A 21,367-nucleotide genomic window follows, 5' to 3' on the forward strand; every position below is an offset into this window, starting at 1 on the left:
GGAATATCAAATAATGATGTTACCAATGAATGAATATTACACAAATAAAGAGGTGGCAAAATTGTGAATTTAAAGCATTTCAAAAGAAAATTAAATGAGAAAAAGCGGTCATTAAATGAATTGATTAAAAATTACTTTTCTACCGCACAATCTCACGTCGAAGGGGAAAACTATTTTTTTTTTTACAGAGAAAAGCCCGTGCTGGAGTTAATCACCACGCAAAAATGGTTTTATTTAAAATTTTAAAATTAAATACCGTTATTTTATTAAATGTTTATTAATCATAAATTGATGTATATATATGATTGACGAGTTTTTATTCAACAAAGTCCGACTACAAGCAAAAACGATTCCCAAATTAAATACGATCTCAGAATTTCATTACAAAATTTTATTATATTTCCCTCGCAATGGAAAGTTCATTTTGGATTTAATTTATACCTGTGGATGGCCTGAGTAACTATGATCTTGCGCCGACTGCAGCCTTGAGTAGTTTATGCCTAGCCTCACCCCCAATTACGTTTCTCTCCATTACCCATAAAGTGTCGTTCTCGTCCAAGGCAAAAGTAAATGGCAAACTACCATCCAGACTTCCGACCTAAAAGAGAGCAGTGATTTGATATCGTAAGCTTCACGGAGCATAAATAGTATTTTATAAGAACAGGACGTATATATTTAATTTGGTAATTTATTTTGTATCACATTAAAGACGATCATGTTGGATTCTATACTCTTAAATTTCCTCGAAATTACAACAAAACAGGGTTCTCCAACTGTTGCAATAATGCACGGGAAAGGCAGCCATGTTGAATATCAGCATCAAAATTTTCTGTTTTAAGGACTCCAAATAAAACATTTTTTAATTTTGTTGATCGGGCAGAGCTAAAATTTCAATTTTACAGGGAAATATTACCTCATGTAAACGCTGCTCACGGAAGGGCTCCGAAGTATTCCATTTGGAGAAGTAATTCTGGAAGTAAAATGCGGCATACAAGACATTGGCACTGTCGATCAACATTCTGTAAGGTTTTTCAGTAAAATTGCCAATGAATTTAACAGCAGCGCTTCCGCCTTCATTCTTCAGCTCAGACACAGACACTGAATTCAGTACTTTTGAGCCTAATATTCCAATAAGGTACAACGACTGTCTCGCTTCCCTGTTAGGAGAGATTGCCAAGGAAAGCCAACGATCCCCTGTTGTTTTAACTGACCAAGATTTGTCGGTTTTTCGGCTGTAAACTACGATGCGCTCAGAAAAAAGGTCCGCAATATACGCAAGGTAATCGTCTGGCGTTTTGTCGAGCACTAAATCATGCAGCTTCCTTTTATTATATGAATGAGAGACAACTGTGTCCGGAAACTGGTGAACGCGCTCGGTTCTGTCGTTGTTGAGAAGGTCGAATATCCAAAGTTTGCTCGGACAATTGCTGCTACCTAGGTCAAGCGCCCACAACCGACCATCAGTGTCCGTTTCCATACCTTTGGCCCATTGAATAGTGTCGCAGTTGTCTTCTTTCTGGAAAGAGAAATGAAACAGTTACTATTTAAACAAATATCAAATCGATCTTTTTGTCCGACACTTTCTGTTAAATGAGTTGGTTTCACGTCAAATTTCCCCAGTATATTCTAACAGAGGCTGAGGACAGTTTTTTTTATTTCAGAAATAACTTACATGTAAATCCAAGGATGGGAACAGAGCAAGCTTTGGAGGCGCGGTCGACGTGCCGCTCGTTGGCAACCACATCAGTGTGGTGGGAATTCCAGCATGCGGAATAAGGCTTAGAAAAAGTCTTTTCTCAAAAACAGCCAGGTTAAGAAAATGAACATTCTTTGGAATAAAATTTCGTTGAATCTGTCCATTTGAACTTTTCGCTCTTGACGGCCAGGCGAAATCAAATTTGTCCCACTCGTAGACGGTTGTGAAGTTGATGGCGTTGGCTAGGCACAGCAGGCCATGCAAAAAGATGGCAAAAAAGAACGGAGACATTGGGTTCGAGCTGAAAAAAAAGAAATTAAATTAAAAGACGTTTATTAATACCGATATTTATGCGTGATGGTTAATAGAAAAAATATTTAAATCTAAAATCCATCAGTTCATTCTGCCATAGTATCAGTTCATACTATGCCATATCAGTTCATTTAGAGGAACTAAAACTATTAAAATTTCTCAAAAATAAAAAATAAATTGCACTGACCTCTTTAGAAATGTCCAGAGCAAACGAGGAGCGAATTGCTGAATGGCTCTGCCTGGTTTAACTTGTGCCTTTTTATTCAACCAACGCGGTAAATTTTTCACGCTTTATCTCGCTTTGATAAAGTTGACATCATGCATTATCCCTGCGAGAAAAATCACGTGTTTATCACATGAAAACTTGTCTTTTTTCAATAAGATTTTTTGAACCTCTGCTCAGCACATCCCGTGGACTATGAACTCACGACCTGATCCCAATAAAACTGCGGAGCAGATAAATTAGGACCCAAGTGGCCGCTGATCAGAGGAACTTGGGCCCAATGTGGCCCAGAAGGGCCCAAGCCCGCGCACTGACTTCGGAAAAAATTTGTGTATTTCGTGTCGTGAAAGAGTGGAATGATATATATTTGTATTATGCAACTCGCTCTGAAGGACTGCTCTGCGGCACAGTTTCCTTCCATCTGCAAGGCGTAAAAGTGATTTTAATGTGCGATTATTTCGTGATGTTAGATTTTCACTAGTCTGGGCTCACTTATTGTTAGGCTTTGTTCGCCTGGGTAGGGCGGTCCCTTTTAGTCACCTGTCTTCCTGAATATGATTTCCATTTTTAATTGACTGCGATACAGTATTTATTATTCTTGTTTATTCTTGCTCTAGTCAACCGCAATAAAATACAATGGCAGTTTAGTGTAGACACAAGGAAGAACTTGAAGGAGTCCAGGACTTTCTACGAGTAAGACGACACAGCTTAGCGACGGGGCCCGGCCGAGACAGCAGAAATACGAGCCCATGCATCGACAGCAAAGCGAGAGGCTGACTCAAGCCGAGGCCACACCTTACAAGAATCATCACGCGTGGCCGCAAGCCGCGAATAATAAGGATTATCACTTGAAGTGCCGAGTATTTTACTCAACAAAGTTTAAATTAAAACAAGAGAGATTCCCAAATTAATGAAATTATTTAATTTTGTTCTTATTTCCCTCGTAATGGGGAGTACAGGATAGTTTAATTTACTTTCGGATGGGCTGAATTAATATGACGTTGCGCCGACTGCAGCCTTGAGTAATTTATGCCTAGCCTCAGTCACATTTCGCTCTGTCATCCATAAAGTGTCGTTCGCGTCTAAGGCAAGAGTAAATGGCCAACTAGCATACAGTCTTCCGACCTAAAAGAGAGCAGTGATTGGATATTATTAACTTGACAAAGCGTAAATAGATGGTAATATAAGGAGAGGAAAAATATTAAAGTCGGCATTTCATTTTGTAGCAATTAAATTAAAGACGATTCTTCTACTTAATAATTTCCACGAAAATTCGCACATATGAAATAGGTCTGTCTTATTGGGTTGCAACAAAGCAGAGTTTCCCAATTGATGCAATTTACAATGCACGGAATAGGAAACCATGTACAAAATCAAAATAAATTGCTTCGCATTTCAAGAGAAACAACTATTCCGTATTTTGCAAAATTTTAGCGTTTGTTGATCGGCAGAAAATTTCGAACTTTACAGGAAAATGTTACCTCGTGAAAACGCTGCTCTCGAAAGGGCTCCGAAGTATTCCATTTGGAGAGGTAATTCTGGCCGTAAAAGGCGGCATACAAGACATTGCCACTGTCGATCAACATTCTGTAAGGAGATTCAGTCCATTCGCCGATGAATTCAACAGCAGCGCTTCCGCCTTCATTCTTCAGCTCAGACACAGACACTGAATTCAGTACTTTTGAGCCTAATATTCCAATAAGGTACAACGACTGTCTCGCTTCCCTGTTAGGAGAGAGGGCCAAAGAAAGCCAACGATCCCTTGTGGTTTTAACTGACCAGGATTTGTCCAATTTTCGGCTGTAAACCACAATTTGCCCAAAACTAGTAGCCGCGATATACGCAAGGAAATCGTCTGGCGTTTTGTCGAGCGCTACTTCATACAGCTTCCTTTTTTTATATGAATGAGGGACGACTGTGTCCGGAAACTGGTGAACTCGGTCGGTTCTGTCGTTGTTGGTCAGGTCGAATATCCAAAGTTTGCTCGGACAGACGCTGCCACCTTCATCCAGCACCCACAACCGACCGTCAGTGTCCGTTTCCACACCTTTGGCCGCCTGAATAGTGCTACAAATGTCTTTTTTCTGGAAAGAGAAATAAAAACAGTTAACTATTTAAAAATGTACTGTTTTATTTTATATCCAAAATCGATCTTTAAACCAGTCGAAAATTTGATATCAATTCTAAAAGAATAGATTTTTTAAACCAAGATTAAGTTTAGTTCTGTAAAATGAATAAATCTTTAGCTTTTGGCTCCGTTCAGTATGTGACACGAAAAGTAATAGCAAAATAATAAGCTTATTTTTTAGCTTTTCAAATTTAATTTTGCTTATTGTTAGAACATTACTAAAAAAATGAAAATTGAGGGGGGGGAATCCTTTTTTGCTGTTTTCAAGTATAATGTCATGCTCCATTTCTAATAAATCACTCTGTGAATGAATGTGTTTTCCTCAAAAATATATATGTTGCGTCATCATGTAGTCTATAAATCAACGCGAAATAAAAAAGCAGTAAATTGAGAATTTGTCCGACATTTTATACGTCTCCATTCAAATACTTTATACAAAATGATTTGATATCACACTCACACCAAATTTCCCGTTTTTTTTTCAAAACCGTTTTCTATTCTGAAACTTACGTGTAAATCCCAGGACGGGAAAGGAGTGAGCTTTGGAGGTGCAGTCGACGTGCTTCTCGTTGGCAACCACACCAAAGTGGCGGGAATTCCGGTCTTCAAATCAAGGCTTAGAAACAGCCTTTCCTCAAAAACAGCCATGTATCGAAAATAAATATCCATTGAATTAAAATTTTGATCAATCTGTCCATTTGAACTGTTTGCTTCTGATGGCCAGACGAAATCCAATTCATCCCACTCGTAGACGGTTGTGAAGTTGATGGCGTTGGCCAGGCACAGGCCGTGCAAAAAGATGGCAAAAAAGAACGAAGACATTGGGTTCGAGCTGAAAGCAAATAAATTAAATTTAAAAAAAACGTATATGTTAACTCTTTTTTATTGGATATTTTTGCATGATGGTTAATATAAAATATTGCTTAAAATTCTTTATTCATTTTAGCATAAACTCAGGGTATTTAAAATGAAATAGGTACCAGACTCAAAATGAGTGGAATAATTTTGTTTAGAACTGCAAGATATAAAAATTAAGACAGACCTTTTTAGGAAAATCCGGAGCGAACGAGAGCAAAGTCAAGGAGTGGCTTTGAATGATTTGAATCGGTCTTTTTAACCAACCAAGGCGGAACTTTTTCGCTCTTTATCTCGCCTTTGATAAATCGCACATCGCATCATTAACCTTGTAAGAAAAATCACGTGCCTAACACGCAAAAAATTTGAATTTTTTACACCGCGAGTATATTTATCAACTTCTACTTAGCACATCCCGCCTGGCTATGAGCTCACCAGTTCCCAATAACACCGCCGAGCAGACAAATTAGGCCTGAGTGGCCGCAGAGGAGAATGGGCCGAACGTGGCCGCGGCACTGACAGTGAGGACTTTTATTGAAACGCCAGACATTTGTCTCCCTAACGCCGCTGAAAAGGTGCGAAAACCAGCAAGTGGCAAATTTAAAATAAAAAAATTAATTTTGATTCCTGAGATTTTATCAAGGACTCTTATCATTTAGAATTCTAATCCACAGAGTTTAAAATGTGTTAAGCTTTATTTTGTTTTTTTTTCACTTTGCTATTTATTAATATGAAACACAGAATATTATATAATTATAGTCTCGCTTTTACGCATCTGTTTGTTGAGAGATTTTTGTGCTCAATGAGAAATTAAATAATATTATAAGTTGACCACTGTAAAGCGTGCTTATCATGACACTCCCGTCTCTATCCATTGTGAGGAGAAGGGTAGACGAGTGCTGAGTAGAAATTGTGGTAAAAATCTGCCAAGTTGGGTCTTCTGCAGAAAATTTTCATTGTTTGGTCTTTTAGAAACAGGAATCTGAGAGAAGACGTGGTCATTGATGTTGTTCCTTATGCTTAGGGCGAAGTCAAGGCTGCAAAAGGATAATGAACAGGAGAGAGATTAGACTCTGTAAGTGGTGTTGGCGCGTCTTCCAAAGGAATAGGACTGGGAATTCTATAGACGGATTTTCGGGCAAAACTGTAAGCGATGGTAAATTTATATTGAAAATCTAAAATCGGTATGATTGGCTAGTTTTTTTATCCCAAAACAAAAGTCCGTCTATAAGCAAGAAAGATTCCCAGTTAAATTATGATCTTTACTTTAAATTTTTCCTATATTTCCCTCGCAGTGGAAAGTGCACTTGAATTAAATTTACCAGTGGATGAGGTGAGTAACTATGATCTTGCGCCGACTGCAGCCTTGAGTAGTTTATGCCTAGCCTCACCCCCAGTTCTGTTTCGCTCCATCACCCATAAAGTTTCGTCCGCGTCCAAGGAAAAGGTAAATGGCCAACTAGTATCCAGACTTCCGACCTAAAAGAGAGACCTATAAATGTTAGCTTGACAAAGCATAAATTTGCGGGAATATAAGGAAAGGACGAATATTTATTTTAGCATATTATTTTGTAGCCAAAAATTGTAGATCAATATTTTTAATATATATCCACGAAAATTTCGCCGTGTATAAATAGATCATTTTGAGTTGCACCAAACACGGTTCGCAAATTGTTGCAATATGTGGAAATGACAACCGCGTTAAAAATCCCGATAAAATGTAATTTGTGTTTTAAGGTAAACCTATTTCATTAAAAAAACTTTTTTTTTTTTAAATTTTCCATCTTACAAATTTTCATAATTTGTCAGGCTAGCTAAAATATCGATTTTTAAAGGAAAATATTACCTCATGAAATTTCTGCTCATGGAAGGGCTCCGAAGTATTCCATTTGGACAGGTAATTCTGGCCGAAAAAAGCTGCATACAAGACATTGGCACTGTCCATCAACATTCTGTAAGGTGGTTCATTAAATTCGCCGATGAATTGAACAGACGCGCGTCCGCCTTCATTCTTCAGCTCAGACACGAACACTGAATAGAGGTCTTTGGAACCATATCTTCTCAGGTACAACGACTGTCTCGCTTCCCTGTTAGGAGAGATTGCCAAGGAAAACCATTCTCTCCCTGGCGTTTTAACTAACCAGGATTTGTCCAATTTTCGGCTGTAAACTACGATGTGTTCAGAGTAAAAGTCCGCAATATACGCAAGGTAATCGTCTGGCGTTTTGTCCAGCACTATACCACGCAAGGACATTTTATTATTTGAATGAGAGACAACAACTGTGTCCGGAAACTGGTGAACGCGGTCGGTTGTGTCGTTGTTGAGAAGGTTGAATATCCAAAGTTTGCTCGGACACTTTCTGCAACCTAGATCCAGCGCCCACAACCGACCATCAGTGTCCGTTTCCACACCTTTGACCGCCTGAATAGCGTCGCAGTTGTCTTTTTTCTGGCAAAAGAAATAAAAACAATTAGACTAACAAAGCAATGTTTTATATTATATCAAATTGTTTTTTTAACGAATCGTACTTTTGCAAAAAAGGTCCAGTAATTTTAAATCAAGAAAATTTATCAATTATCCTATTAATAGTTGCAAATAAAAAAGATATTCTGATTTTGGCTCGTTCAGTACACGTGATAGGAAAAAGAACAATATAAGAGCTTTATATTTTTTAAGATTTCGAACTGAATTTTGCATAAAACGTACATGTAAATGCCAGGATGGGAAAGGAGCAAGCTTTGGAGGGGCAGTTGACGTGCCGATCGTTGGCAGCCACATCAGTGTTGCGGGAATTCCGAAATTGATATCAAGGCTTAGAAACAGCCTTTCCTCAAAGACTGCCATGTATCGGAAATAAACATTATTTGATTTAAAAACATTTCCAATCTGTCCATTTGAGCTGTTCGCTCCTGATGGCCAGGCGAAATCAAATTCATTCCACTCGTAGACGGTTGTGAAGTTGATGGCGTTGGCCAAGCACAGGCAATGAAAAAAGATGGCAGCATAGAACAGACACATTTTGTTCGAGCTGAAAGCAAAAAAAAAATTAAACAAGTTTTTTTAACTCGTTTTATTACTCATCGTAAAAAATTTTGGCTTAAGTCCAATATTCATTCTACCAAAGTTTCAGTGCATTAAAAAATGAACTAATTAAATGACTGACAAATGATCGGCAGAAAAAATAGTAAAATCCACCAAAATAATTAATTTTGCACTGACCTCTTTAGGGACAACCAGAGCGAACGAGAGCAAATGAATGGAGCGAAATATTGAATGGCTTTGAATGGTTTAACTCGAGCGCCTTTTAGACTAACCAACGGGAACCTTTATCACGCTTTATCTCGCCTTTGATAAAGTTGACATGCACCACCCCTGCGAGAAAAATCACGTGTTTAATTCGTGAAATAATAACCATCTTGTTTCTACGAGTTTTTTTAACCTAGTTGCTTATACTGCTTATCAGCATCCCCTTTCAACCTCATTGCTATAATTTTAAAACACAAATTTTAACTTGCTTCCTCGTCAGGGCTTAAAAATATTTTAGTGCATCTAAAACTCCTTCCAAATTAACAGCCTGTATTTTCTTTCAAAACTTATACATAATTTTATTTCAAAAAATCTGTGATTTAATAGTCCATCCAAATTTCTTAACATGAATCTCTTTTAAATCGTGTATTAACTTCAATTGCTGAGATTTGTAAAAGTACTTTTATAATCTATAGAATTTTTAAAATCCATAAAGTGTTCGTTCAGCTTTATTTAATTTTTTTTATTTACTATTTATTCATATGTAACACACAGATTACTGATTATTGTATATTAGGCTCAGTAGACAACTTTGTGCAGAGATGAGATTATTATGATAAATGGAAAGACAAAATAAGTTGTAGATTGCGTTTCATGACTTCCGTCTCTTGATCCATTTATATAACTTGAATAGACAAGGTTGTGAGGAGAAGGGCAGACGAGTGTTGAGTAGATATTGTAGTAAAAATCTGCCGAGTTGGGTCTTAATTTTGTAGGTTAATCTCGTGTCGCGTGGTCTTAGAAACAGGAATTCGGGAAGACGTGGTCATACTGATGTTGTTCCTTATGCTTAAGGCGAAGTCAAGGCTGCAAAAGGATGAGGGAAAAGAGAAAGATTAGACTCTGTATGGTGTTGGGTCTTCAACAAAATAAAAAGAATATTAATTGGATTGGCCATTTTTGATGTTTGTTTTTAACTTAACTATAAACACTGGTATTTTTATTGGAAATCTAAAATTTATATGATTGGCGAGTTTTTTATCCAACATAGTCCGACTTGAAGCAAAAAATAATTATAAATATAAAATATGATCTCAGACTTTCAGTACAAAATTGTGCCGTAATTCATCCCTCGCAATGGATAGTGCACTTGGATTTAATTTATACCTGTGAATAGGCTGAATCTTTTGCGCCTACTGCAGCCTTCAGAAGTTTGTGCTTAGTCTCGTTCCCAGATTGGTTTCGCTCCATCATCCATAAAGTGTCGCTCGCGTCCAAGGCAAAAGTAAATGGCCATCCGGCTCCCAGCTCTCCGGCGGCCTAAAAGAGTGCAGTGTTTGATAATTTTTTTAACTTGAAAAAGCATAAATAGTCGGGAAGAAGGAGGGAACGAGCATTTAGTTTGATATTTTCTAACAAATTAAAGACGATGTTAACTTCTAAAATTTCCTGTGTGTGACACTGATAATTATCCGCCAATTGTTGCAATGTTAAAAATCGATCATGATAAAAATTTTCGTGTTTTAAGGCATGCCTATTTTCCTAATAAAAACCATTCCTCTTTAATTTTTCTAAAATTTCGATTTTTAAAGGGAAATATTACCTCATGAACACGCTGCTCATGAAAGGGCTCCGAAATATTCCATTTCGATAGGTAATTCTGGTTGTAAAAGGCGGCATACAAGACATTGGCGCTGTCCATCAACATTCTGTAAGGTGTTTCAGTAAAATTGCCGATGAATTTAACAGCAGCGCTTCCGGCTTCATTCTCCAGCTCAGACACGGACACTGAATACAGTTCATTATTGGACCAAGATCTTCTATTAAGGTAGAGCAGCTGTCTCGCTTCCTGGTTAGGAGAGAGCGCCAAGCATTGCCAAACAAATTCTGGTGTTTTAACTGGCCAAGATAGGTCGGTTTTTAGATAATAAACAACGATGTGCTCGGAGCTATAGTCCGCGATGTATGCAAGGTAATCGTCGTCTGCCGTTTTGTCGATCACTATATCAGACAGCCACCTTTTAGAATGGGAATGAGAGACGACTGTGTCCGGGAATTGGTGTACACGCTCGATTGTGTCGTTGGCCAGGTCGAATATCCAAAGTTTGCTCGGACATTCGCTGCTACCTAGATCCAGCACCCACAAACGACCATCCGTGTCCGCTTTCATGCCTCTGGCCTCCTGAATAGTGTCGCAGTTGTTGTCTTTTTTCTGCGGCAAGAGAATTAATAAATCGGTTTATAAAGAAATATATCCGAACGATCTTTTAACGAGTCGAAATTTTGCAATAAAAATTATAAAATCAGTTGTTTTGAATCAAGACAATTTATTAACTGAATAACAATTTTTTAGTTTTAGGTTTGTTTAGCACGTGACAGGAAAATTAAGAACAATAAAAAGCTTTTCTTCTAAGATATTTCCAAGTAAATTAAATTAGAATTTTTCCAACATTTAATACTTTCGTTTAACTGAGTTGATTTCACGTCAAATTTCCCCAGTTATTTCTAATATAGTGGCTGAAAAACAGTATTTTCATTCAAGACTTACACTTAAATCCCAAGAAGGGAAAGGATTAAGCTTTGGAGGTTCAGTCGGCATTCCGCTTGTTGGCAGCCACACCAAAGTGGCGGGAATTCCGGGAGATGGATCAAGGTTTAGAAAGAGCCTTTCCTCAACAACAGCCATGAATCGAAAATAAACTTCACTTGAATTTAAATTTTGTTCAATCTGTTCATCTGAACTGTTCGCTCCCGATGGCCAGGCGAAATCAAATTTGTCCCACTCGTAGATGGTTGTGAAGTTTATGGCGTTGGCCAAGCACAGGCCGTGCAAAAAGATTGCAGCATAGAACGGTGACATGTTGTTCGAGCTAAGAGCAAAAAATAAAATCTAATTAAAAAATGTTTATTAACTCGTTTTAATACCAATATTTATGCGTGACTCTTAATAGAGAAATATGTATCGTTAAAAATATTGACTTTAATTCTTATTCACTCTAGCATTAAAAATGAAATATTTAAAACAAAGCGATCGGAAATAAAAATATAAAAATACTGCTAAACATGAAAATCAAACACTGACCTCATAGAGGAACACCCGGAGCGAACGAGTTCAAACGAATGGAGCGAATTGCCGAATAATGGCTTTGCCTTTACTTTACTCGAGCCTTTTCAATCAATCACGCTATATCTCGCCTTTGATAAATATCGCACAACAAACCATCACTGCGAGAAAACCATCACGCAGAAAAACTCATTCTTTTTTTAAACGATTATTCTTTAACCTCTGCTCACATCAGCAAATCCCGTGGACTATGAGTTCACGGGGTCCCAATACAACCGCCGAGCAGATAAAATGGGGGCCGAAAGGCCGTAAAGGAGATTGAGCCCACCCAGGTAGCACGAAATGTCACCCAGACATCACTGTGATGTCATACCGAACATCACTATGATGTCTGTATGACATCAGAATATGTCACAGTGATATCATTTTTAGGTACAAATGTCCACTTTTCTCATGTCACTCTGATATCATTTTCTAACATCTATTTGACATCACCCTGATGTCAGGGTGATGTCTTCCTGAAATCACCCATATATCATATAGACAAATGGCCGCCCTGCCCGTGGCCGCTCTGCCCGTGGCCGCCCTGCCCGTGGCCGCCTCCACCGTGGCCGCTGGTGGTGGCCGCCTCTACCGTGGCCGCTGGTGGTGGCCGCCTCCACCGTGGCCGCCCTCCCTGCGGCCGCCTCCATCATGGCCGCCGGTGGTGGCCACCCTGCCTGCGGCCGCCGGTGGTGGCCGCCTTCATCGTGGCCGCCGGTGGTGGCCACCCTGCCTGCGGCCGCCGGTGGTGGCCGCCTTTTACGTGGCCGCCCTGCCTGCGGCCGCCTGTGGTGGCCACCTCCACCGTTGCCGCCCTGTTTGTAGTCGCCTTTCCCGCGGCCGCCGCTGGTGGCCGCCTTGCTCACCGCCGTCTATGGTGATCGCCTTGCTCACGGCTGCCTGTGGTGGCCACTTTGCCATTGGCCGCCTTTCCCGCGGCCGCCGCTAGTGGCCGCTTTGCCCATGACCGCTGGTGGTGACCGCCTTGCCCACTGCCGTCTGTGGTGGCCACCTTGCCATTGGCCGCCTATCCCGCGGCCACCGCTGGTGGCCATTTTGCCCACGGCCATCGGGGGTGGCCGCCTCTTTCATGGCCACCCTGCCTGCAGCCGCTGGTAGTGGTCGTGGCCGCCTTGCCCACAGCTGCGGGTAGTGGCCACCTTACTCGCGGCTGCCAGAAATCACTTCGCCCGATTACATCTCAAACGATGCTTTTGAGGGTGATACGTGAGTAGTTCGGGATCGAATAAAATGTTCAATTTTTTTATTTTCATAAATAGTAACTTTAATTTTAAATTATCAGGAATATTGAAATTTCAATCAAAAACAAATTTTTTTAGATAAAGGAAACTAAGCTTCCCAACATTTTAATAAAAAGTTTAAAAAATGTTAAATTTGCTCTGCAAAATAAAGAAAAAAATATTTTCTAAATATTCTTATTATTTGAAAACATCTGTTGGCGTGCTCTGATTTAAATAATTTGATTACCCTACCCATAAGTTAGAATCAATCTCAAAAATCCCGGACATTCAAGCTTCTCGAGTGATGAGTGGTTGACAAGGGAGGCGGACAGCGTCAATTTCGATGACGGGCGGCTCATCACGTTGTCAGTCTTAGCCTTAAAATAAAAAAACACAATTTTTTTCCTTCCTTTGAACATTGACAAAAGTTATACATTTTTTCTGCATTAAACTTCTTATTTATTGAAAAAAGTATGAAATAATCGAAATATTTCACTCACGGCTGCGTTGAAAATGTGTAATCAGGCAAGCGGAGGTGTCCATGCTGAGTTACAGGACACAGACAGGCTCCCTGGTCCTCGATCGTCCTTCTGAAGGTTGAAAAGGGTCCGGGAAGTGTGATTGACGTGTTGGTTGACGAGAAGTTGACACCATCAGTTTAGATCTCGGGCCGCTCATGACGATGCTAGTCTCAAAATTAACCTAAAATTAAATGCACGCACTATAAAAATTCCTCAACGTGAAGTTATTCTAAGAAAGCCCGATCAAAACTTGAAGTTTGACACCAAAAAGCGTGTTCAACTTTGCAAAAAATAATCGCTTGAGCCGCCTAACGCCTAACTCACCTTTTGTGACGGCTTGGTGCAAAATCCAGGTGCTAAACGGCAAGGATGTCCTGTAGTCTGTTAGCTGCTGCAATTTCGGAACGCCACACGACCTAACCGTCACTTTTTAAAGCGCTAAAAATGTTCTATCCGTTGAAAACAAAACGTTCGCACAATCAAACATGGCCGCGCAACTTCTGGCTCTGGCTCGCTCAGCTCGCTGTATCGTCGGTGCTGCCGATGCTGCCGCCTGGTGGCCGAGCGCTTGAATGTGGGAAACCGCGCGCGTCAAATTTTTCTAAGTCCACATCGTAAAGTACTTAGCTTGCGAGTGGGCCAGAAAATTAAAATTTTCGAAAAATTGTTTCAGATGAGCGCGAATTATTCATTTTTAGAACTTTTGAGGCCAGTTTTAATTTTGGACTGTCTGACACCATAGTGATGTCAGACAAACATCACAGTGATGTCAGTCAGAAGTCAGAAAATGAGGTGGGCCAAAAAAATAAAAATTTTCAAAAAATTGTCTCGGATGTGCGCGAATTATACATTTTCTGAACTTTTAAGGCCATTTTCAATTTTCAAGTGTCTGACATCATAGTGATGTCAAACCAACATCACAGTGATGTCAGTCAGATGTCAGAAATTGATTTTCCAAAATTATTGATTTTTTTGAAAAATTCTGACTGGACGTTCTTTTTAGAGCACAAAAGAGTCTCAAAACCTATTTGGAAATTATTTCTCACTTCTAATTTGGTTTTTATTGTAAATGTCATTTTCTGATATCACGAAAGTCAAATTATGACATCATAGTGATGTCTGAGTGACTTTGTGTGCTACCTGGGCAATGTGGCCATCCTTTCCCGCGATGAGTTGATTTTCGTGAACAAAAGGTCCTGCAAAAAATGCAAATATATGAAATATTTGTAAAAAGTAAAACCTATTATAAATATCGATGATTCCTGAGATGTTCATTTATTTCAAATCAATCTTTAAAATTGAATATATGCCCCTTTAATATCGAAAACCTTTTGAAATTGTTTCAAAAGTCTATGAGGCGGTCAATAAGAATTTTTTGTAACGTGATTCTCTTTTAAATCACATTAAATTTGATTCCTGAAATTATCAAGGTCTGAATGTTTAAATTCCATAAAAGCGCTATTTTATCAGCTCTATTGTATTTTTAAATTACTGTTAATTGAAATGAAAAACAGACCAACTGTTTGCTAAGAGATTTTTATGCTCAAGCAGAAAAACAAAAATAGTAAAATGTGTAAAAGTGTGCTTTTCACGACTTCCGTCTCTCCATTCACGCGCGTATGAGTAGTATCATAGACAAGGATGTGAGGAGAAGAACAGAGACGAGTGCTGAGAAGAAATTGTGGTAAAAATCTGCCGAGTTGGGTCATCTGTAGGACATTCTCATCGCGTGGTCTTAAAAACAGGAATCTGGGAAGACTGATGAATTGTTCCTTATGCTTAGGGCGAAGGCAAGGCTGCAAAAGGATAAAAGGAACAGGAGAGAGATTAGAATGTGTGGACGCAGTTTGGTCTTCCGATGAAATAGGACTGGGAATTCTAGACGATTTTTTTAGCAAAATTGTATATATGAAAATCTAAAATTGATTTGTTCAGCTAAAAGCAAGAGAGTCTCCCAAATGAATTATGATATTTATTTTAATTTTATCGTATGTTCTTCACTATGAATGAGAAGTGCAATTTGATTTAATTTACCTGTGGATTGGCCGACTGTAGCCTTGAGTAGTCTATGCCTGTTATTAATCCCAGATTCATTTCGCTCCATCACCCATAAAGTGTCGTTCGCGTCCAAGGCAAGAGAAAACGGCCACTCGGCACCCAGTCTTTCAACCTAAAAAAGTGCAGTAATTCGATAAATTACCTTCTGAGCATAAATATTTGCGAATGTAAGGAGAGAACGAATCTTTAATTTGGTATTTTATTTTGTAGCAAATTAAAGATTATTCCATATAAAAACGCGAAGTTCTTATATTACAAGTTTTACAAAATTTAAACATTTGTCGTGTGCAGAATTAAAAAATTTCGATTACCTCATGGAAACGCTGCTCTAGGAATGGCTCCGAAATATTCCATTTGGAGAGGTAATTCTTGCTGAAAACGGCAGCATACAAGACATTTGCACTGTCGATTACCATTTTGTAGGGCATTCCAGGCCATGCGCCGATTAATTTCGCAGCAGCGCTTATTTCGCCTCCTTTCTTCAGCTCAGACAGGGACACTGAATACAGTTCTTTGGAATCAGATCTTCTAATAATGTACCACAACTGTCTCGCTTCTTCCCTGTTAATAGGAGAGACGGCCAAGGATTGCCATTTTACCCCTGGTGTTTTAATTGGCCCGGATTTGTTGGTTTTTAGACTATAGACTATGATGTATTCAGATTGATAGTCCGCAAAATACGCAAGGTAATCGTCTGGCGTTTTGTCCAGCACTGTTTCAGACAGGAACCGTTTTTTATAGTAATGAGAGACGAGTGTTTCCGGGAACTGGTGAACGCGCTCGGTTGTGTCATTGGCCAGGTCGAATATCCAGAGTTTGCTCGGGCAGACGCTGCCACCTTCATCCAGCACCCACAACCGACCTTCAGTGTCCACCTGCATACCTTTGGCCCACTGGATAGAGTCGCAGTTTTGATATTTCTGGCAATTAAATAAGAGAAATAAAACAGTTACTATTTTTATACCGAATCGAAGATCATAATAATTATTAAAATCTTATTACTAAATGCAATAATTTGCTCAGAACTAAATTTCTGTTTTCTCGTAGCTCGTAGAATCAACCCTTTAATAAATTTAAAAGTTGCTGGTGTGTGCCAATAAATGAAAAAGTCTGAATTTTTTAGTAAATTGTAAAAAAATAAGAAAATAAATTAAATATTCTTTTATTAATTTCAAATAAAAAGGGTTTTTATTCTGAATGATCTATACTGGTTTTTGCACGTTCAATGTGCGATAGATGGAGTAAGAACAAATATTAAGCTTTTTCTGTTTGTAATTTTGCATAAAACATCGAATTACTGAACAAAAAACAGACAATTGGAGGTGGAAATGCTCCTTTTTTCACGGCTCTATTTTTACCGAGTGGATTCACCGAGAGTAACGAAGATTCCGACTCTTGTGTTTCCCCCAGAAACATGCTGCGTGTGTGAACGAAGTACAAAAATTTTGGAGTAAATTTAAAATTTGTATATCTCTGTTAAAATACTTTATACTAATTGAGTTGATTAATTTTTAGTTCAAATTTCCCCAGTTTATTCCAGTAGATGCTCAAAATAGTTTTTAATTCAGAAACTTACGTGTAAATCCCACGACGGGAAAGGAGTGAGCTTTGGAGGTGCAGTGGACGTGCTTCTCGTTGGCAGCCACACCAAAGTGGCGGGAATTCCGATATTTATATCAAGGCTTAGAAACAGCCTTTCCTCAAAAACTGCCATGTATCGAAAATAAACTTCGCTGGAATTGAAATATTGTTCAATCTGTCCCTTTGAACCGTTCGTTTTTGACGGCCAGACGAAATCCAATTCATCCCACTCGTAGACGGATGTGAAATTGATCGCATTAGCCAGGCACAGGGCATGCAAAAAGATTGCAGAATAGAACAGACCCATTGTGTTCGCGCTGAAAGCACACAAAAAACTGAATTATTTTAAAAATTGTTTTTTTATCTCGTTTTAAAACCGATATTTATGCGTGACAAATATTTTATCTTAAAAAATCCTTTGCCCCTTCTAGTCTCAGAGCATTTTAAAATTTGAAATAATTTAGAGACCGATTGAAGATAAAAATGAAACACTGACCTTTTTAGGAACAACCAGAGCGAACGAGGGCAAAGGCGCATGGAGCGAAATGCTGAATGGCTTTGCTTTTGTTCAACTCGAGCCTTTTTAATCAATCAACTCGGAAATTTTTCTCACGCTTTATCTCGCCTCTGATAAATCGCACTAAGCACTATTGCCCCGCGAGAAAAATCACGTGTCAATAGCACGTGAAAAATTCGACTATTTCTCAACTAGTTTACACTTTTTTCAACAAATTTCTGGCGAGAATGAGGTGAACGCTGCTGCTGATTGTGCCGTGAAACTGGTAAAGGTTTGTAAAAGGTTGACGTGGTCATTTGCTTTTACCGTCGACGCGTACGGCATTTTATTGGTGACGGAGCAAATTGAAATAGCGGGTGACCTTATAGGCATAAACTACTCATGGCTGCAGTTGGCCGAAAAACATATGCATCACCTCAAAGATAAATTAAATCCATTATTTCAAGGGAAATACAACAAAAAATTGCACGAAATCATAGTTATAATTTTGAAATCTCTCTAGCCTGTATATATGGTTGGACTTTGTTGAATAAAAAACTAATTTATATTTTAAATAAAAATACCGCAGTGTTTACTGTTTTTCCCAAAATAAAAATCCGTCTAAATTTCCCAGTCCTCTTAATGTTTTATTTCTTTGGAAGACCCAGTAATTTAATGGGCATAGTTTAAATTTTTAAAATTGTAGACGGAAAATTCCTTGAAAATCTCGGGAAAACTGTATCTACATCGCGTTGGAAATTCGGATGGACTCGTCAGTTTTTTTTTTAAATAAAATTCCAGAGTATTTCAAATGAGCCAAATTTATTAAATGAGGGTAATTAAAATTTTTGGATAATTTTTTTTCAAAGAATCAAATAAACTAGAAGTTGACCACTAACAAGCTTGCTTTTTGCTACTACCGTCGCACCGCAATTCACGTAAGTCGTTGACAAGGTTGTGAGGAGAAGGGTAGACGAGTGCTGATTGTGAGTAGAAGTCTTCTGTAGAAAATTCTCATCGCGTAGTCAGAAGACCCAACACCGCCCACAGAGTCTATAAAAGCAAAATAGATTCCAAAATTAAGTATGAGATGATATCAGAATTCCCTCGCGATTTAATTTACCTGTGGATGTGCATGGGCTGACAGTGAGTATTATGATCTTGCACCGACTGCAGCCTTGAGTAGTTTATGCCTATAGCCATTAATCTCGTCAGTTTCATCTCGCACTGTCAGCCAGAAAGTGTCGTTCGAGTCGAAGGCAAAAGTAAATGGCCAATTAGAATCCAGATATCCGGTCTAAAAGAGTACAGAGATTTAAAATTGTGTGCCTGACAAAGCATAAATTTCCGCGAATATAAGAATAGGACGAATATTGAATTTAGCGTTTTATTTTGAGGCAAACTAACTAACTAAACTTCTGGAAAATTTGTGTCTTGTTGGGTTGCAACGAACAGGGTTCACCAATTGTTGCAAACGCGGAAAAGGCAACCATGTTAAATTAAAATTATTTCGTGTCTAACATTATTATCGGGGATTAAGGTTTTTGCACCTCATAAAAATGCTGCTCTCGAAAAGGCTCGGAAATATTCCATTTTGTAAAGTAGGTCTTGCGATAAAAGGCGGCATACAAGACATTGGCGCCGTCTATCACCATTCTGTAAGGCATTTCAGCAAATTCGCCGACGAGTTTCGGAGCAGCGCTTCCACCTTCATTCTTCAGCTCAGACACAGAAACTGAATACAGTTCTTTGCTTCTAGATTTTTTAATGTACAACTGTCTCGCTTCCCTATTTGGAGACACAGCCAAGGAAAACCACGTTCTCCCTGGTGTTTTAACCGTCCAGGATTTGTCCAATTTTCGGCTGTAAACTACGATGTACTCCGAGTGATAGTCCGTGGTGTACGCAAGGTCATCGTCTGGGTTTTTGTCGAGCACCATATCGTACATCCTCCTTCCTCCAATGGAATGAGAGACGACTGAGTGCGGGAACTGGTGAACGCGGTCGGTTGTGTCGTGGTTGAGAAGGTCGAATATCCAAAGTTTGCTCGGACAACTGCTGCTCCCGTTATCAAGCACCCACAACCGACCGTCAGTGTCTGTTTCCATACCTTTGGCCCATTGAATAGTGTCGCAGTTGTTTGCTTTCTGGAAAGAGAATTGAAAACAGTTACTATTTTAAAAAAATATTATTATCCAATATTGATCTTTTTACGAATCGAAATTATGAAATTTGAGGGGGAAAAGCTATATTTTGTTGCTTTTTTTAGAAAATATTGATCCAATTTTTTCTGAATCACTCATAGGAATGAAGGTTTAGAAAAATATTGCGTGCTGTCTTAAACAAAGAAAATAAAAAAGAATTTGTCCAACATTTTATACGTCTCTGTATTAAATGAGTTCTTTTTACGTAAAATTTTCCCAGTTTATCCTAAAAGAGGCTGAAAGCAGTTTTTTTTTCATTCAAGACTGACATGTAAATCCAAAGACGGGAAAGGAGCAAGCTTTGGAGGTGCGGTCGACGTTCCGCTCGTGGGCAGCCACACAAGTGTTGCGGGAGTTCCGAAATCTAGGCTTAGAAACAGCCTTTCTCCAAAAACAGCCATGTATCGAGGAAGAACATTGTCTGAATAAAATTTTTGATCAGTCTCTCCTTTTGAATTGTTCGCTTCTGATGGCCAGATGAAATCAAAGTTGTCCCACTCATAGACGGTTGTGAAGTTGACGGCGTTGGCCAAGCAAAGGCCGTGCAAAAAGATGGCAGCAAAGAACGGAGACATTGCGTTCGAGCTGAAAGCAAAAAATTAAATAAAATTAAAAAAAAACGGAATCCCTGATGGTACGAAAACAGTATTGCTTTGCTCTTGATAGTTATAGGATGTTACTTCTTTTGTAACAATGTTTTATTTCGGCCTGGTCTCGGTGAAATTGTTCAACGTCGCTCAATTAACACCTAAATTATTATTTTCGACTTGATCCTGAATAATATTTCTAGCAAACAACAAAAATTTTATAAAATACTGAAAAATATAAAAATGAAACACAGACCTTTTTAGGAACATCCGGAGCGAACGAGAGCAAATGCATGGAGCGAAATATTGAATTGCTTTGAATGATTGAACTCGAGCGCCTTTTTAACCAACCAACGTTGAACTTTTTTCGCTTTTTATCTCACCTCTGATAAATCGCACAACACACCATGAGTCTTGCGAGAAAAAAACTCGTCTTTTTTGCAACGAGTTATCTTTAACCTCTGCTCTATCAGCACATCTCGTGGGCTATGAGAGCTCACCCGCGGTGTATTAAATACTCACAAAATTATATTGTATCACAAAAATTGAGTGATAAAGACCTTGTTGATAAATTAAACTCGTTTATTTTGTCAACCTGTAATTTAGGAATCTATGCAATTAGAAGCCGCAATAACACCACCGAGCGGATAAATGGACCAGAGGCGCTAGAGCCCAATGCGTGGACATCTTTTATCTTTTATTACGCTTCCCCGCACCGAATTCATTATTGAAACGCTTGAACTTTTGTCCGTAAATAAGCTGCTGGAAAGATGCGAAAACCAGCAAGTGTGGAGTTGCCGCCCATGCGCCTCCCAGACCCCATTTAGCTATTTGAGTATTTCAAGTCACTAAATTAACCACCTTCAACAGTTCTCATGTTTTGAAATACGTGTTAGACACGAGTGAAGTCTCGTTTCAATCACGATATCTTGGAACGATCTTATAATTGTTGTAAAATAAATTATAGGAATATAATAAAAACATATTTCCAAACACTGTCAAAATCGTGTTCATAAATTAACTAAGATTCCTAAGGTGTTAAAATTATTATTATTAATTATTTTAAATTAAAATTCTGCTCATTTAACATAAAAACTGTGATGGGGTTGATC

The 21,367-nt window shown here is 38.7% G+C and overlaps 5 protein-coding genes and 1 long non-coding RNA gene across 8 annotated transcripts; all 6 read right to left on the reverse strand.

Annotated features, from left to right (window-relative positions):
- Nucleotides 1-18: 18 nt before the first annotated feature.
- On the reverse strand, nucleotides 19-1,962 carry LOC135945457 (protein yellow-like). Its single transcript, XM_065493166.1, has 3 exons — nucleotides 1,673-1,962; nucleotides 914-1,516; nucleotides 19-598 (listed from the first exon to the last, which is right to left on the reverse strand). Exons 1-3 carry the CDS (start codon nucleotides 1,742-1,744, stop codon nucleotides 461-463), a joined length of 813 nt encoding a protein of 270 aa, XP_065349238.1. The 5' UTR covers nucleotides 1,745-1,962; the 3' UTR covers nucleotides 19-460.
- A 1,179-nt stretch (nucleotides 1,963-3,141) lies between these two features.
- Nucleotides 3,142-8,239, reverse strand: LOC135947082 (protein yellow-like). Of its 3 annotated transcripts, none has more exons than XR_010575581.1 (5): nucleotides 7,922-8,239; nucleotides 7,061-7,663; nucleotides 6,537-6,693; nucleotides 5,402-6,251; nucleotides 4,870-5,191 (listed from the first exon to the last, which is right to left on the reverse strand). XR_010575581.1 is itself a non-coding variant. In XM_065495651.1 (4 exons), the coding sequence occupies exons 2-4, from the start codon at nucleotides 5,179-5,181 to the stop codon at nucleotides 3,222-3,224; spliced, it is 1,050 nt and encodes a 349-aa protein (XP_065351723.1). In that variant the 5' UTR covers nucleotides 5,182-5,191; nucleotides 5,402-5,662; the 3' UTR covers nucleotides 3,142-3,221. The 3 variants fall into 3 exon arrangements, 1 of the variants encoding a protein (XP_065351723.1); XR_010575582.1 differs by having other exon boundaries at nucleotides 6,537-6,706; XM_065495651.1 differs by lacking the exons at nucleotides 6,537-6,693; nucleotides 7,061-7,663; nucleotides 7,922-8,239 and adding exons at nucleotides 3,142-3,356; nucleotides 3,713-4,315 and having other exon boundaries at nucleotides 5,402-5,662.
- A 623-nt stretch (nucleotides 8,240-8,862) lies between these two features.
- Nucleotides 8,863-11,737, reverse strand: LOC135946297 (protein yellow-like). Its single transcript, XM_065494466.1, has 4 exons — nucleotides 11,010-11,737; nucleotides 10,065-10,673; nucleotides 9,629-9,781; nucleotides 8,863-9,328 (listed from the first exon to the last, which is right to left on the reverse strand). The coding sequence occupies exons 1-4, from the start codon at nucleotides 11,319-11,321 to the stop codon at nucleotides 9,323-9,325; spliced, it is 1,080 nt and encodes a 359-aa protein (XP_065350538.1). The 5' UTR covers nucleotides 11,322-11,737; the 3' UTR covers nucleotides 8,863-9,322.
- A 1,187-nt stretch (nucleotides 11,738-12,924) lies between these two features.
- Nucleotides 12,925-14,089, reverse strand: LOC135947079 (uncharacterized). The gene is made up of 3 exons (XR_010575580.1): nucleotides 13,654-14,089; nucleotides 13,309-13,510; nucleotides 12,925-13,185 (listed from the first exon to the last, which is right to left on the reverse strand). It is a non-coding gene; the product is annotated as an uncharacterized LOC135947079 (long non-coding RNA).
- Nucleotides 14,090-14,849: 760 nt separating this feature from the next.
- On the reverse strand, nucleotides 14,850-17,339 carry LOC135946121 (protein yellow-like). The gene is made up of 4 exons (XM_065494182.1): nucleotides 16,964-17,339; nucleotides 15,699-16,307; nucleotides 15,364-15,499; nucleotides 14,850-15,125 (listed from the first exon to the last, which is right to left on the reverse strand). The coding sequence occupies exons 1-4, from the start codon at nucleotides 17,273-17,275 to the stop codon at nucleotides 15,109-15,111; spliced, it is 1,074 nt and encodes a 357-aa protein (XP_065350254.1). The 5' UTR covers nucleotides 17,276-17,339; the 3' UTR covers nucleotides 14,850-15,108.
- Nucleotides 17,340-18,267: 928 nt separating this feature from the next.
- Nucleotides 18,268-20,611, reverse strand: LOC135945944 (protein yellow-like). Its single transcript, XM_065493895.1, has 5 exons — nucleotides 20,512-20,611; nucleotides 19,938-20,253; nucleotides 19,015-19,611; nucleotides 18,588-18,761; nucleotides 18,268-18,517 (listed from the first exon to the last, which is right to left on the reverse strand). The coding sequence occupies exons 1-4, from the start codon at nucleotides 20,523-20,525 to the stop codon at nucleotides 18,618-18,620; spliced, it is 1,071 nt and encodes a 356-aa protein (XP_065349967.1). The 5' UTR covers nucleotides 20,526-20,611; the 3' UTR covers nucleotides 18,268-18,517; nucleotides 18,588-18,617.
- Between the last annotated feature and the right edge of the window lie 756 nt (nucleotides 20,612-21,367).

Source organism: Cloeon dipterum, chromosome X, assembly GCF_949628265.1.
Source record: "Cloeon dipterum chromosome X, ieCloDipt1.1, whole genome shotgun sequence".
NCBI classification, from domain to species: Eukaryota; Metazoa; Arthropoda; class Insecta; order Ephemeroptera; family Baetidae; genus Cloeon; species Cloeon dipterum.

What these genes read in the sequence shown, in the direction of transcription:
- LOC135945457 (XM_065493166.1), bottom strand. Translation starts at nt 1,744, where the DNA reads ATGTGGTTGCCAACGAGCGGCACGTCGACCGCGCCTCCAAAGCTTGCT. An exon ending in TCCCATCCTTGGATTTACAT is followed by an intron (nt 1,517 to 1,672) that starts GTAAGTTATTTC and finishes TTCTCTTTCCAG; the next exon opens with AAAGAAGACAACTGCGACAC. An exon ending in GTGAGCAGCGTTTACATGAG is followed by an intron (nt 599 to 913) that starts GTAATATTTCCC and finishes GCTCTCTTTTAG; the next exon opens with GTCGGAAGTCTGGATGGTAG.
- LOC135947082 (XM_065495651.1), bottom strand. Translation starts at nt 5,181, where the DNA reads ATGTCTTCGTTCTTTTTTGCCATCTTTTTGCACGGCCTGTGCCTGGCC. An exon ending in TCCCGTCCTGGGATTTACAC is followed by an intron (nt 4,316 to 4,869) that starts GTAAGTTTCAGA and finishes TTCTCTTTCCAG; the next exon opens with AAAAAAGACATTTGTAGCAC. An exon ending in GAGAGCAGCGTTTTCACGAG is followed by an intron (nt 3,357 to 3,712) that starts GTAACATTTTCC and finishes GCTCTCTTTTAG; the next exon opens with GTCGGAAGACTGTATGCTAG.
- LOC135946297 (XM_065494466.1), bottom strand. Translation starts at nt 11,321, where the DNA reads ATGTCACCGTTCTATGCTGCAATCTTTTTGCACGGCCTGTGCTTGGCC. An exon ending in TCCCTTCTTGGGATTTAAGT is followed by an intron (nt 10,674 to 11,009) that starts GTAAGTCTTGAA and finishes CTCTTGCCGCAG; the next exon opens with AAAAAAGACAACAACTGCGA. An exon ending in ATGAGCAGCGTGTTCATGAG is followed by an intron (nt 9,782 to 10,064) that starts GTAATATTTCCC and finishes GCACTCTTTTAG; the next exon opens with GCCGCCGGAGAGCTGGGAGC.
- LOC135946121 (XM_065494182.1), bottom strand. Translation starts at nt 17,275, where the DNA reads ATGGGTCTGTTCTATTCTGCAATCTTTTTGCATGCCCTGTGCCTGGCT. An exon ending in TCCCGTCGTGGGATTTACAC is followed by an intron (nt 16,308 to 16,963) that starts GTAAGTTTCTGA and finishes TTTAATTGCCAG; the next exon opens with AAATATCAAAACTGCGACTC. An exon ending in TAGAGCAGCGTTTCCATGAG is followed by an intron (nt 15,500 to 15,698) that starts GTAATCGAAATT and finishes GCACTTTTTTAG; the next exon opens with GTTGAAAGACTGGGTGCCGA.
- LOC135945944 (XM_065493895.1), bottom strand. An exon ending in TCCCGTCTTTGGATTTACAT is followed by an intron (nt 19,612 to 19,937) that starts GTCAGTCTTGAA and finishes TTCTCTTTCCAG; the next exon opens with AAAGCAAACAACTGCGACAC. An exon ending in GAGAGCAGCATTTTTATGAG is followed by an intron (nt 18,762 to 19,014) that starts GTGCAAAAACCT and finishes GTACTCTTTTAG; the next exon opens with ACCGGATATCTGGATTCTAA.